The sequence below is a fragment of the Eschscholzia californica genome, unplaced genomic scaffold, assembly GCF_041429995.1.
Source record: "Eschscholzia californica isolate CP2 unplaced genomic scaffold, dmEscCali1.0.p SCAF_3, whole genome shotgun sequence".
NCBI lineage: Eukaryota > Viridiplantae > Streptophyta > Magnoliopsida > Ranunculales > Papaveraceae > Eschscholzia > Eschscholzia californica.
This window is the reverse complement of record NW_028238420.1, coordinates 15,483,635-15,496,099: the sequence shown is the minus strand read 5'-3', so window position 1 is coordinate 15,496,099 and position 12,465 is coordinate 15,483,635. Positions and strand designations below refer to the sequence as shown.

The following is a 12,465-nucleotide window of genomic DNA, read 5'->3' as shown; positions in this document are numbered from 1 at the left end:
ATGGAGGAGAGAAGGCGATGACTAGTTAACGTAGTTGTAACGGTAACTGAAAAAGGGGGACATCTGGGTATTTTTGATAAAGTAGAGGGCTAGGCAGGAAGCTGGTCACAAAGTTGGGAGCTATTTGAGAAATAACCCAAAAAAGAATTAGCGTATGACTTTTCCTACCCAAAAAATCTTTAATAATAATTTTGTTATGCCACACTGTAGCGGCATAGCCCATAAAGAAAAGTGGAAAACAAGGACAAGGTTGGGCGACTAAACAGCTAACAACCTAACCCTGACATCGTCAACCCTAACCCGCAAGCTGAGAGCTACATACGTTTGGCACTATAGATTCTACAAATACCAAAACGAAGAGAAACTGGATCGACTTGAAGATCAATATGACTATTTGGGTTAGATCGAGATAGTGCATCCACATACCACTGGAGCTTCGCATGTGAATCCTCTTCTTCACCATATGTTAAAGAAATAGCAGCATTCCGATCTTTATATGAATAGTAGTAGCTAAGAGCTATACCATAATCCTTTTTAAATGATGTTATAATATCTTTCGTACTCTTTGTAGGATTCTCTCGGATGTCATCAGCTATTAACTGGCTGACAGCTTCTGTTGACAGCCTAGGCTTACGAGAAGACAATACAAAATCATCACACGTATGGACAGGGTTGAAAGCTTTGAGAACAAACATGGAACGGGACTTCAGAGGAGCAACAGCATGAATGGTCCAACCACAGCTAGGAGTTTTGCATACACAAGTTATCCGGGATAGATCATTCTTAAAGAATTTATAATTGTATCCATGTTTTATGGAATATCGACTAAGAGCTTGTCGAAACGCAGGAGCACCGCCGGGAAATTCCTGCCCAATGGATGTAAAACTTCCGACCAACTATCTGATCGTAGAAATTCACTCCTAACGAGGGCAGTAGATGCATCAGCATGAGTTGTTGAAGAGGGAGAAATAAAATCTTGTGGGAAACTGCATGAAACTTCTCAATGGTTAATTGCCAGAAAATCTAGATGACAAAAAATCTTTCTGGTTTCCAGAAACCTGTTAGTGCACTGGAAACCAATGAGTTTATTGTAAACAAGACTACGCACATATATGAATAGGGTAATTACTATTTTATAGGAAACCAGTTAGTACACTAGAAATCAATGAGTTTACCAAACATAACAATGGTCAATTGCCAGAAAATTTAACAAACATTACGTGTCCAGTGCAAAGTGGATAAGTTCTAATCTAATGGGAAATAATATGAATAGGAACTATCAAGTTTACAGGAAACCAGGTAGTTTACCAGAAACCGATTAGTTTAACGGAAAACATCGACTTTACGAAAACAAACACAGTTTACGCACGTATATGGTTAGAGAACTATCTAGTTGACAGCAAATCAGCTTGTTTACTAGAAATCAGTTGGTTTACTGTAAATCAATGAGTTAACTGTAAATAAGACAATTTACGCACTTATCTAAATAGGGTAATTACTATTTTATAGGAAACCAGATAGTACAATGGAAATCAATGAGTTTACTATGAATTATTATGCAATATGAGGAGTATTAAAGTAGACTACCGCTGTCTTTCCTGTTAAGCAATTCTAGCGTGTGCTACAACTACAGGAGGAGGGGTAGAACAGAAAAAGTCGCGCTCCACCCTGAGTAGTTCAAGTAAACATTGATTCAAGTAATCATTGTAAAAGCAAAAGAGAAGTACTAAAGAAAGTAACATAAACATCCATTCACCAGAGAGGACCGGTTGATCCAACGTTCAAAAGCATTTGACTGAAAGGAAAACAGAAAAGAAATGGGAATACGAATCTTATTATCAACAAGGATTCAATAATAACATAACAATATCAATTTACTTCCGTACGTGAATGATACTGTGTTTGACAGGGTGGTTATTTGTTCAATGTCATCCATTATGTAACGCCAACAAATAAACCTGGAATATAAGAAAGTTTGAAAAAAAATCAGAAACATTCAGGGTGAAACCTTCAGGTTAAATATTCAGGAAAAATATGAGGAATTGGAATGAAGGTAATGGTTTAGGAGAGCATTAATGTTTAGTTAAGAAAGTCAGAAACATTCAGGTGAAATATTTAGGATAGCATTGAAGACAAAGAAGATAATGGTCTCATGGTCTCGGGTAAGCATTGAAGACAAAGAAGATAATGGTCTCATGGTTTCGGGCAAGCATTGAAGACAAAAGAATAAAAAATCAGAAAGTTTCACCTGAAAGAACAAAACAAAGTTAGAGGAAGATAATGACCAATGTAGTTAACTTCCCAAAATCTCTGTATAAATAAGCTTCTCAGATGAAATCTTTCATACTTATGGGTGGGCTTTCAAATTTTAGCTGAAATTTTGGCTGAAATTTTGAAATTTGAAAGAAATAGAGAGAGATGAAACTGTTTTGAGAAAGATTTAGAGAGAGAAAGAAGCAGAAAAGAAGGAGATTTCGAGATATTTAGGTGTGATTGCCAGGGATTTAGAGAGATTTTGGGAGCAATTAACGTCAAATCTCCATCCCTCATTAAATGGTCTTAATTGTTCCCTCTCCATCACGGTGACTAGGGGTGTACTCGAACCGAGCCTATAACGAGCTGCTCGAGCTTGGCTCGACTATTACTCGTGCTCGACTCGAAAATTAACGAGCCCGAGCTTAATTCGAGCCCAAAATCATGCTCGTTTATATAAATGAGCCGAGCTTGATCATTCTTTAGTGTATCACGAGCTACTCGTGAACAACTCGTCTAGTACATAATTATGATATGTATTGAAACTTGTACAGTTGTACATGGAATACAGACCATCATCAACAATTAATTGTGTCTATACAATTACTGAAGCATCCAGAGATTAAAATGAAGGGGGTTCAAAGTAACTTGTTCATCTTCTTCATTTGCTCCATCGAAGAAAAGTCTGTGTTATTCTCCTTTTGTGCAAGCTGCAACATCAAGGAAAAGTAAGTGAATCCTAAAAAAGCTAAGTCTTCTTTAAGAAACAGATAATCTTTTAATCCTCATTCATTTTATTTTTATTATAAGTAATTGAATTTGCTCCATCGAAGAAAAGTCAGTATTATTCTCCTTATTTGCAAGGTGCAAAATCAAAGAAAAGTAAGTGAGTCCTAAAAAAGGAAAGTCTTCTTTCAGAAATAAATATTCTTTTAATCTTCTTTCATTTTTATTTTGGTTAATAAGTAATTGAGTGGAAGAAAGTCTGATGACATCTAAGTGTTTGTTTAAATGTCTAAGTGAATTTTTGAATGTTAGATGTTAAATCTACCACTTTAGCAAGATATGTGAATATAATTTTCTGCCTAATACTTAGTAATCGTGCATATTAATTTCGTTTATAAGCTAAATAATCTTGAATTTGTAATGTTTCTGTTACTTTAAGGGGGTAATTTCTAACTATGATTAGTATCTATAGTATTATTCTAATTATATATTTGTTAGTCCTTTTTTTTTATGAAATATATTTGTTAGTCCTTAGTAATTTAGTATTCAGTTTATAAGTTTCACACATACATAATGGATGGTGAGTAATATAATAAGTATTTATGTTAACATCAGGTAGTGAATTCAGTTCAAGCTTCTTCAAGTGATGCCATGGTTGATGAGACTTGTAACGGAAATCATGGAATCCTTGAGGATGATTCAGGAGTTAGCGCTATGGCTGGTAATGCAACACAACCAACAGAGGAAACCATCAATGTGTCCAATGTTGGAACCGAGGGAAATATTGGAGCGAATGAAAAAGAAGATATATTTCAAAAAAAAAAAAGAGAAAGAAGACATCATCTGTGTGGACTGAGTTCACAGAGATTGAAAAATCAGGAAGAAAAAAGCTGAAATGTAACCATTGTCAAATTCTTATAGCGACTACTAAGTCGGGGTGCGCTACTACTATGCAAAGGCATTTAAGAACTTGCCCAAGACGGATGCAAATTCTTCAAAAGCAGCAATTGCTGAACTTTCCAACTGAAACATCAAACGGCGTGGATGCATCTTTGGTGAGTGCTCTAACAGACGGGAAATATGATCATTCGAAAATGAGAAAGGCAGCTGCTAATTGGATACTAATGCACGAGCATCCTTTTTCAGTCTTTGAAGAAGAGGGCTTCAATATATTAATGAGATGTGGTAATCCTCAATGGGAGAAAATTAGTCGAAACCAGATAAAAAACGATTGTGTTGCAACATATGAGTTGGAGAAGAAGAAGTTGAGAAATATGTTAAGCAAGGTTGGTCGAATTAGTTTAACAACAGACTTGTGGAAGTCAAAAAATCAGAAGATTGAATATATGGTTATCACCGGACACTTCATTGATTCCGAGTGGAAGTTACAGAAAAGGGTTCTTAACTTTGTGCACATTCCTCCTCCACGACGTGGCGTACACATTGTTGCTGCCATATTCAAGTGTTTAAAAGAATGGGGTATTGAGAACAAAGTATACTCCATATCTGTTGGTAACGCTTCGGCCAATGATGTAGCAATCAAGAACTTGGCAGAAACATTCTCGAAGATCCAAAAGTTACCTTGCCGTGGAAAATTGTTCCATGTGCGCTGTTGTGCGCATATCTTGAATCTTATGGTTCAAGATGGAATTTCTCAAATTCAAAAAATTATTGAGAAGGTTCGTGACACTATTGTATTTATTAACCAAAGTGAAGCAAGATTACAGAGTTTTGCAAAAATTGTGCAACAATGTCCTTTACCATCGAGGAAACTTATTCTTGATTGTAAAACTCGCTGGAATTCTACTTATGATATGTTGGCATGTGCATTAAAATTCAGGGAAGCATTTCCACTATATGCAGAAGCGGAGACATCGTATGATTGTTGCCCAACACCGGAAGAGTGGGATAGGGTGCAGAAAGTTTGCGAAATTTTGGAACCATTTAGCACAATTACTAATATCATTTCAGGAAGTGATTATCCTACTTCTAATTTGTTTCTTGGTGAAGTTTACAGGGTAAAAATGGTGTTGGACAGAAATACAAATGACGAGAATGTGTTCATTCGGGACATGGTCGCGAAGATGAAGCTTAAGTTTGACAAGTATTGGGGTGAATGTAATTTATTGATGGCCATAGCTAGTGTTCTGGACCCGAGGTATAAGATGAGAATGATAGAATTTTGCTTCCCTAAAATTTACCCTTACAATGTAAGCGAACAAATTGCAAACGTTCGTGAGGCTTTGAATGAGCTTTATTCACATTACGTGGAGATGCATAAGGATGAAAATACAAGTCAAAGTGTAGGAACTAGCTCAACAATAGCCAACATAAGTAGCGTTTCGGACGCTAGTGACCGGAACACTAGTTGGAATGAATTTAACAACTATATGAGGAGTGTTGAAACTATCCAACCAGAGAAATCTGATTTAGAAGTTTATTTAGAAGAGTGTTGTTTTGTTTATAATGGGGAACTATCCGCCTTCAGTGCCTTGGAGTGGTGGAAGGTAAACCAATTGAAGTATCGCACATTGTCAAGAATAGCTTCGGATGTTTTGGCAATTCCTATCAGCACTGTGGCTTCCGAATCTACTTTTAGTGCTGGAAGTAGGGTAATTAGCACTTACCGTGCTTCATTTGCTGCAGATACTGTGCAGACTTTTCTTTGTGGTGGGGATTGGGTGCGTAATCTTTATGGCGTCAAGAAGAAGAGCAAAGTAAGTGTCTAATTAATAAAAACAGTACTTTAATTTTGCGTTCAAGATACGTCAATGAATGTTTAACATATCTTTTATAAATAATTGTAGACGGAAAAGACAATAACTGTGGTGAATTTGCCTATTACCGATAGTAAAAAGTAGTGATCGTTTCGGGTATGAATGGTTCAATTGCTCTTCCTACTTGGTTTTGAATTTTTTATATTGTTCAATTGCTCATCCTACTTCACATAAAACATTTTATTCCATGTATATGTCAGAATACTAATATTGTTGTTTCTTGTGTAGGTATTTTTGGATAATTTTGGCATTGGCAATGACAACTAGCAAAGAGAGGGACTGACGACATTTTCGCAACATACAATTGATTATGATATTTTTTTAATGAACAATTGGTTATCATTTATATTGACGAAACAAATATTAAGAATTTTAAAGTGAACGTCTTTACTTTTTTGGTTGTGTTCGTTAACAATTATTGTTGTATGTGACAAATGATCGGACGTTGTTTTGATTTGAAGTACTTTAATAAACGAGCTTAAAACGATCCGAGCTCGAGCTCTTTCAAACTTATACGAGTCGAGCTCGAGCAAGTCGAGAATTACTCGAACGAGCTCGAGCTCGAGCTCGGCAGTCAAATACACGAACCGAGCTTGAACATCTTACTACTCGGCTCGGCTCGACTCGAGTACACCCCTAACGGTGACAAGGCGTCAGGAAGTAAGAGTGTCTTCAATGGAAGGGTAAAAGAAGGATTTTTAAAAATCTGCCACAGAAAAGTGTGAAGTGTCACATAAAAGTGTGAGATGTCATAAGGTTTGGACTGGAAATGCATATTTGGGTGAGAAGGGACAAAACGCAAATTTCCCCCCAAAAATTTGGACCAAACGCTCATTTTTTGTTCTACAAATACCAAAACGAAGAGAAAATCCAAAAGGAATTCGTTTTTAGGTTTTCTTTTCGTGTAACAAACAGAAATCCAAGAGCGAGAAAAAAAGATTCCTATAGAGAGAGAGAAAGAAAAGAAATACAGAGAGAGAGAGATGGCAATTGTGGAAACAGGGGAGATTGTTCTTGGCAATAGAGAGGAGATTGCTTCGTCAATTGTTGACAATGGAAAACTTGAAAGAAACATCTTGAAAGATGAATCTGATCTTTCATCAGTTACAAAACTTCATAACCCTCATCTTTTGGAACATTCATGGACCTTCTGGTTCGATAACCCATCTGCCAAATCAAAGCAAGCTACTTGGGGTAACTCTATTCGCCCTGTTCATACATTTGGTACTGTTGAAGAGTTCTGGAGGTATAATCTCTCTCCCCTCTTTCTTTCTTTCTTGAATCTTTTCCTTCTTGAAAACAATTTCTTTAAATTTAGCCAAAGATTAATAAGTTGTTTTCATCAATTGGATAACCAAATTGATTATGTCCTATCAATCTGAAACCTAGGTTTTACATCTGTCATCTTATGCCAAATTTTTGATCAATTGGATAATCAAATACCCATCAATCTGAAACCTAGGTTTTAAATTTTTCATCTGCTTTCAGCCTTTACAATAATATCCATCATCCAAGCAAGCTAGCTCCTGGAGCAGATTTATATTGTTTCAAGAACAATATTGAGCCAAAATGGGAAGACCCAATTTGTGCTAATGGGGGGAAATGGACCATAAGCTTTCCGAAAGGAAAATCTGATCAGCCTTGGTTGTACACGGTATGATTCATAACCTGAACGATCATTCGACAAGTTTATATTTACTCAAAATGTCTTATCGTTCTGTGTGTTTATCTCCACCAGTTGGCAGCGCTGATCGGAGACCAGTTTGAAAATGGCAATGAAATATGTGGAGCTGTTGTCAATGTGAGGGCAAAACAGGAGAAAGTTTCTATATGGACCAAAAATGCCTTAAATGAAACTGCACAGGTAAGCATTTGCATCTTTCTTTCATATGATGAGCTATTACACAGTGTATAGGCCTAAATTATACGCCCAAAGTTGATACCGGCACGCATATATATATGTTCCCACCCAAAGCCCTAATCTATCAAAAAAATGGATTTTCTTTTTCTTGCAATGATCGCACACGAAATCATCAAAGAAGCTATTATTATGCCCATACAGACATTAATAGTACTTAGTAGCATGTCTAGACTGAGGTTCTCGGTAGGTCCGTAAACGCACCAACTCTATTCCGAGGGGTGAATTAGCATCACAAAAGATGCAATTTTTTAAGCTAAGCACGGAGAAAGTTGTTTGTGTCGATAAACATGTATATCCTTATTAGCTATGCATCCATATGCCTCTTCTATTCACTAGTTATATGTCGGGTATGTCATATGTGTTGTAAATATAATTTCGTTCGATAAGTAACTCTTGTCGCAGTCGACTAAAAATAAAACAGCATTTGACCAGCATTGTTCCTCTTCAAAACAGTCATTTCATATCTAAGTGGGAGGAACTAATGATGCAACAAGTCTTATAGCTTGTGTTTTCTGTATAGCTCTTCCCCATTCTTGTTTCTCTTCCTTTTTCTTTCAATACTAATTCAAAGTTTTCAAAAAAAAAACAGTCATTTCATGTTTCACCCCTTAAAAAGGAAAAAAGAAGTGATTCCATGCTTCTAGATAATTGTGTCGAAACCTCCATTTTCTTTTCTTGCAACAAACATATCTAGCGATATCTTTTGATTCATTGATTGTGCTTAACAACATTGAGGGAGTTCAATTATAAACCACGGCCCTTTCTGTCTATGGATTTATTTCTTTAATTGTTGCAAATAATACGAATATGCATATCTCAATTGAGGTTCTTCTTTACAGATAAACATTGGGAAGCAGTGGAAGGAATTTCTTGATTACAATGGTGACATCGGTTTCATATTCCACGTAAGTGATTCTGTAAATGGCATTTTATGCATGCATATTGCAAAGACATGACATACTTTTGTTGATAATTTCAGGATGATGCAAAGAAACATGACAGATTTGCGAAGAACCGATACACAGTTTGAGCTATAATCCAACTTACTGACAGATACTATATTGAGATAAATGGTTAGTAAATCACATTATACAACTACAAATTTTTACATGATCAAAGAAACCATGACTTATTTCTAGTATTGATCATCGGGTTTCTTGTTACAGGCTCTCTCGCATACTCGTGGAAAGGGGCGCCATGTTATTTCGATCAACTTTTAGGAGGAAATCAGGATGTTAGAATCATTAAGTATGGTTAGAATTCATCAATTTTTGTAGTGGAAAACAGGAAAGCACTGTTGTGGAAAATCAATCTTCTTGATAGAAACTAATACTACTTTTAGTATTTCAGATTCTGAATTTCAAATGGTACATCTTTTGTTAGATCAGAAAGTTCAGATACAACTACTTTTGAAAGCTGTGTTTAAGTTGAGACAAGTTGCATATAGGTATAAGCAGTCTTCCTAAAGCCCCATGCCAATGACAACGAATCCCCGATCTATTGCCCGGCCCTAGAGCAATTTTGCACTATCAAATAAATAAGAATCACCCCCGAAACAAAAGCTGCAGAATTACATTGACTCCTTATTCGACCAGTCGAGATTATCTAACCGTTCATTATCAACATTTTATAGAAACACCTTGACACTGAGAATATCTCACCATTCATTATCAGCATTGTATAGAAATGTCATTTTATTAAAATATGCATCTTAAGAGTACCCCCATGATAGTGTCTTCCTTACCTTTAATGCCCACCAAAGATATTGGCCTCTAGGGCTTGAGAAACTTGCTTTTCTATGAAAAGAATATTGATAAAGCATTTTTCGGTTGATAAGTTACCCCTAGATATCAGATGTTCTTAAGCTTGGTTTTTGTCTTACAAAACCAAAATGGGGAGGAGGGCTAAGTTGAGAGACATAATAAAGGAAAACTAAACTCTGTTATTGACATATAGATAGATCGAAGCTTCACCTTCGTACATTTTTTAGGGCAAAATATTATAGGGAATTGATGACAACCATAGGTCTTGTGGGCTAAGGATTTCTAAACAAATTGAAGTATGGCTAATCAAATCTAGAAAGCTAGATGTGAAGACTGATTAAATTACTTACCAAGCACTCTAAATAGAGAACCGGATCACCATCAACGAAATACGTTGAAATCAGATGTCTTCTTTATAACTATGCAGGAGAATGTATTGGTCGCAGCTTCTCAACAACCAGATCAGTCTTGCTAGAAGGAGAAGCCCTAGTAGCTCTAAAAGGGTAAGGTCTTGCTAGAAGGAAGGAGACTCATTAACAGCCTTAACAGGAAGGAGAACCAATCCATTGGATGATTGGACCTCAACTCTCTCAGATCTTCTTTTGATAGTTTAAAATGATTGTATACGAAAAATCGAAGATGATACTTTCGTGCCTATAAGAGCAATATAGGATCTGAAATTTTTATTATCAAAATGATAAAAAATTGGAAACAACTACATTACAGAGAATGAAAATGAACAAAGTAAACCATGTGCAACACAGAAAATGTAAAAAAAGGAAACCCTAGATTATTGTAACATTGATGTTCATCTCAGAAGCTCCTACATCTTGTCTTCATCTCTTGCTACAATTTTAAACTTCCCTGTTTGTTGTTGCTGCAAAAACAAAATTAGATAAAAATCGAATCAGTAACAATTAAAAAGCTTAATTTTCAGAAAATTGAACATCAAAAAGAAAATCACTAAAACCTTTTCCCAAAGTATGGTATGAGTTTTACAGAATCCAGCAACAACCCCTCCTCTTCTTCCTTGTTTATATTCAATAGAGAGTTCATCTTTCAACCCACAAGTAACATGAAACCCTAATTCACATTTGGGTTCTGAGCATTCAATCACACAACCATTTACAGATTTGCAAACATAACAAACCTCTTTCCATCTTTTATTAGGAACCCTAGAACAATCAATGTCTTCTCTACCTTCTGGGTTCTTAAAGAACACTTCTGGTACTAATAAAGCACATAAGATATGAGCTAATCGGCCATCAGTAGTGGGTTTCAAAGCTCCTCCTTTTACTGGGCAGAGACAACAATCATTACTTGTTTCTCTCTCATTATCAACTGATTCATTTTTTGATTGACAACTGAAACAGAACCAATCTCCTTCTGGGATACCCTTAATTAATGGATCTCCATAACAGGTAGAATGAACCATTAAATCACATCCATCACAGAAAACAATTGGATCTGATGGATCTCCATCAGTACTTTGACAAACTTCACACACAATCCCATCATCTTCTTCTTCTTCTTCTTTTTTGAAATCTCCAATGAGTGAATTTGGGGAAAAGGTGAGATTTTTTCGTGATGGGAATGATTTCTTTTCTGGGGTTTGATGGTATTCAAGATTTAGATCGAAAATGGGTTGTTTTTCTGGTGTGGGTGGTTTAAATGCCCAAACCCTTTTTTTGGCCGGTAAACAGTAAGTTGTAGTGGTGGTGGATCTGGTTTGAAATGGAGTTGATGGTGGAGATGGATCTGATGATTTCTTCCTCTTTTTAGCTGGAAGGTTTGAAGAGACTAGATCTTTCTTTTCCATTATTACTTCTTCTTCTTCTTGTTGATGGCGAAGTTTGAATCTCTTCAGAGGATGAAGTTCATTCAATCTGCTCTCCATCTCTCTCTCTCTAAAACTCTCTTTTCTCTCTCTAAAACTCACTTTCTCTCTCTTGATTTGATGGAAATACAGAGGAGGGAATAGGTTTCATTGAAGTTTTAATGAGGTTTTTGAGTTTGAAAGAGGAAATAGATTTGGTGGGAAAGAATAGATTATCAAATATTAACCCGCCACTGATGAAAGACGACTAGTTTTCTAATTTGAATTTGGCGCCAAACTAAATTTCGTTTTTGTTTTATGAATATTTTAAAATTTTAATAGAAAACAAATTTGATGAGGTTTTTTGGCTTTCGCGCTTGGCGCCATTGAGAAAGGATTTGGTGTAAAGCATAATTTGAGAAGTTGTCGTCAGATAAATTAAGGTGCTGACACCTGTCTGTAGTAGATCCCACGGTTAAATTAGCATCCAATCTGGGTTTCTTTTTTTCTTTCTCAAATGTGCATCCAATCTGATAGTAATATGTTATGGTGGTGGGGGGGAGCATCTCCAGTTCTCCACTGGATAACACCCCAAAAAAAAAAAATAAACTCCAATTGTCAAATCCCACCAAACAAATTGGAAAATGTTGTAAAGCAATCCCACATTGGTGGGAGACAGGAGTGTGGCGCTCCTCTTAAAAGGATAAGCACCCTTCTCTAGCAATCCCACATTGATTTTGGGAGGGTGTATTGTAAAGCAATTCCACATTGGTGGGAGACAGGAGTGTGGTGCTCCTCTTAAGAGGTTAAGCACCCTTCCCTAGTGAGGTCTTTTAAAACCGTGAGGCCCAAGTGTGCCAAAGCGGACAATATCACTAACCGCCCGGAAGGCTGGTCCTCACCGTCCTGTAACACGTTATCAGCACGATTCGCTCTACTATGATGTGGTCTTGGGAGGGTGTGTTGTAAAGCAATCCCACATTGGTGGGAGACAGGAATGTGGTGCTCCTCTTAAGAGGATAAGCACCCTTCCCTAGCAATCCCACATTGGTCTTGGGAGGGTGTGTTGTAAAGCAATCCCACATTGGTGGGAGACAGGAGTGTGGTGCTCCTCTTAAGAGGTTAAGCACCCTTCCCTAGTGAGGCCTTTTAAAACCGTGAGGCCCAAGTGTGCCAAAGCAGACAATATCACTAACAGCCCGAAAGGCT

At 36.7% G+C, this 12,465-nt stretch overlaps 3 protein-coding genes across 3 annotated transcripts; 2 read left to right on the top strand and 1 right to left on the bottom strand.

Moving 5' to 3' along the window:
* Positions 1–2,144: 2,144 nt before the first annotated feature.
* On the top strand, positions 2,145–5,840 carry LOC147548661 (zinc finger BED domain-containing protein RICESLEEPER 2-like). Its single transcript, XM_086668095.1, has 4 exons — positions 2,145–2,162; positions 3,595–3,700; positions 3,901–5,696; positions 5,787–5,840. Exons 1-4 carry the CDS (start codon positions 2,145–2,147, stop codon positions 5,838–5,840), a joined length of 1,974 nt encoding a protein of 657 aa, XP_086524221.1.
* Positions 5,841–6,597: 757 nt separating this feature from the next.
* Positions 6,598–9,092, top strand: LOC147548660 (eukaryotic translation initiation factor 4E-1-like). Its single transcript, XM_086670083.1, has 6 exons — positions 6,598–7,002; positions 7,245–7,410; positions 7,495–7,620; positions 8,517–8,582; positions 8,657–8,750; positions 8,844–9,092. Exons 1-5 carry the CDS (start codon positions 6,740–6,742, stop codon positions 8,705–8,707), a joined length of 672 nt encoding a protein of 223 aa, XP_086526209.1. The 5' UTR covers positions 6,598–6,739; the 3' UTR covers positions 8,708–8,750; positions 8,844–9,092.
* A 1,007-nt stretch (positions 9,093–10,099) lies between these two features.
* LOC147548659 (RING/FYVE/PHD zinc finger superfamily protein) lies at positions 10,100–11,486 on the bottom strand. Its single transcript, XM_086670082.1, has 2 exons — positions 10,411–11,486; positions 10,100–10,317 (listed from the first exon to the last, which is right to left on the bottom strand). The coding sequence occupies exons 1-2, from the start codon at positions 11,335–11,337 to the stop codon at positions 10,264–10,266; spliced, it is 981 nt and encodes a 326-aa protein (XP_086526208.1). The 5' UTR covers positions 11,338–11,486; the 3' UTR covers positions 10,100–10,263.
* Positions 11,487–12,465: the final 979 nt, after the last annotated feature.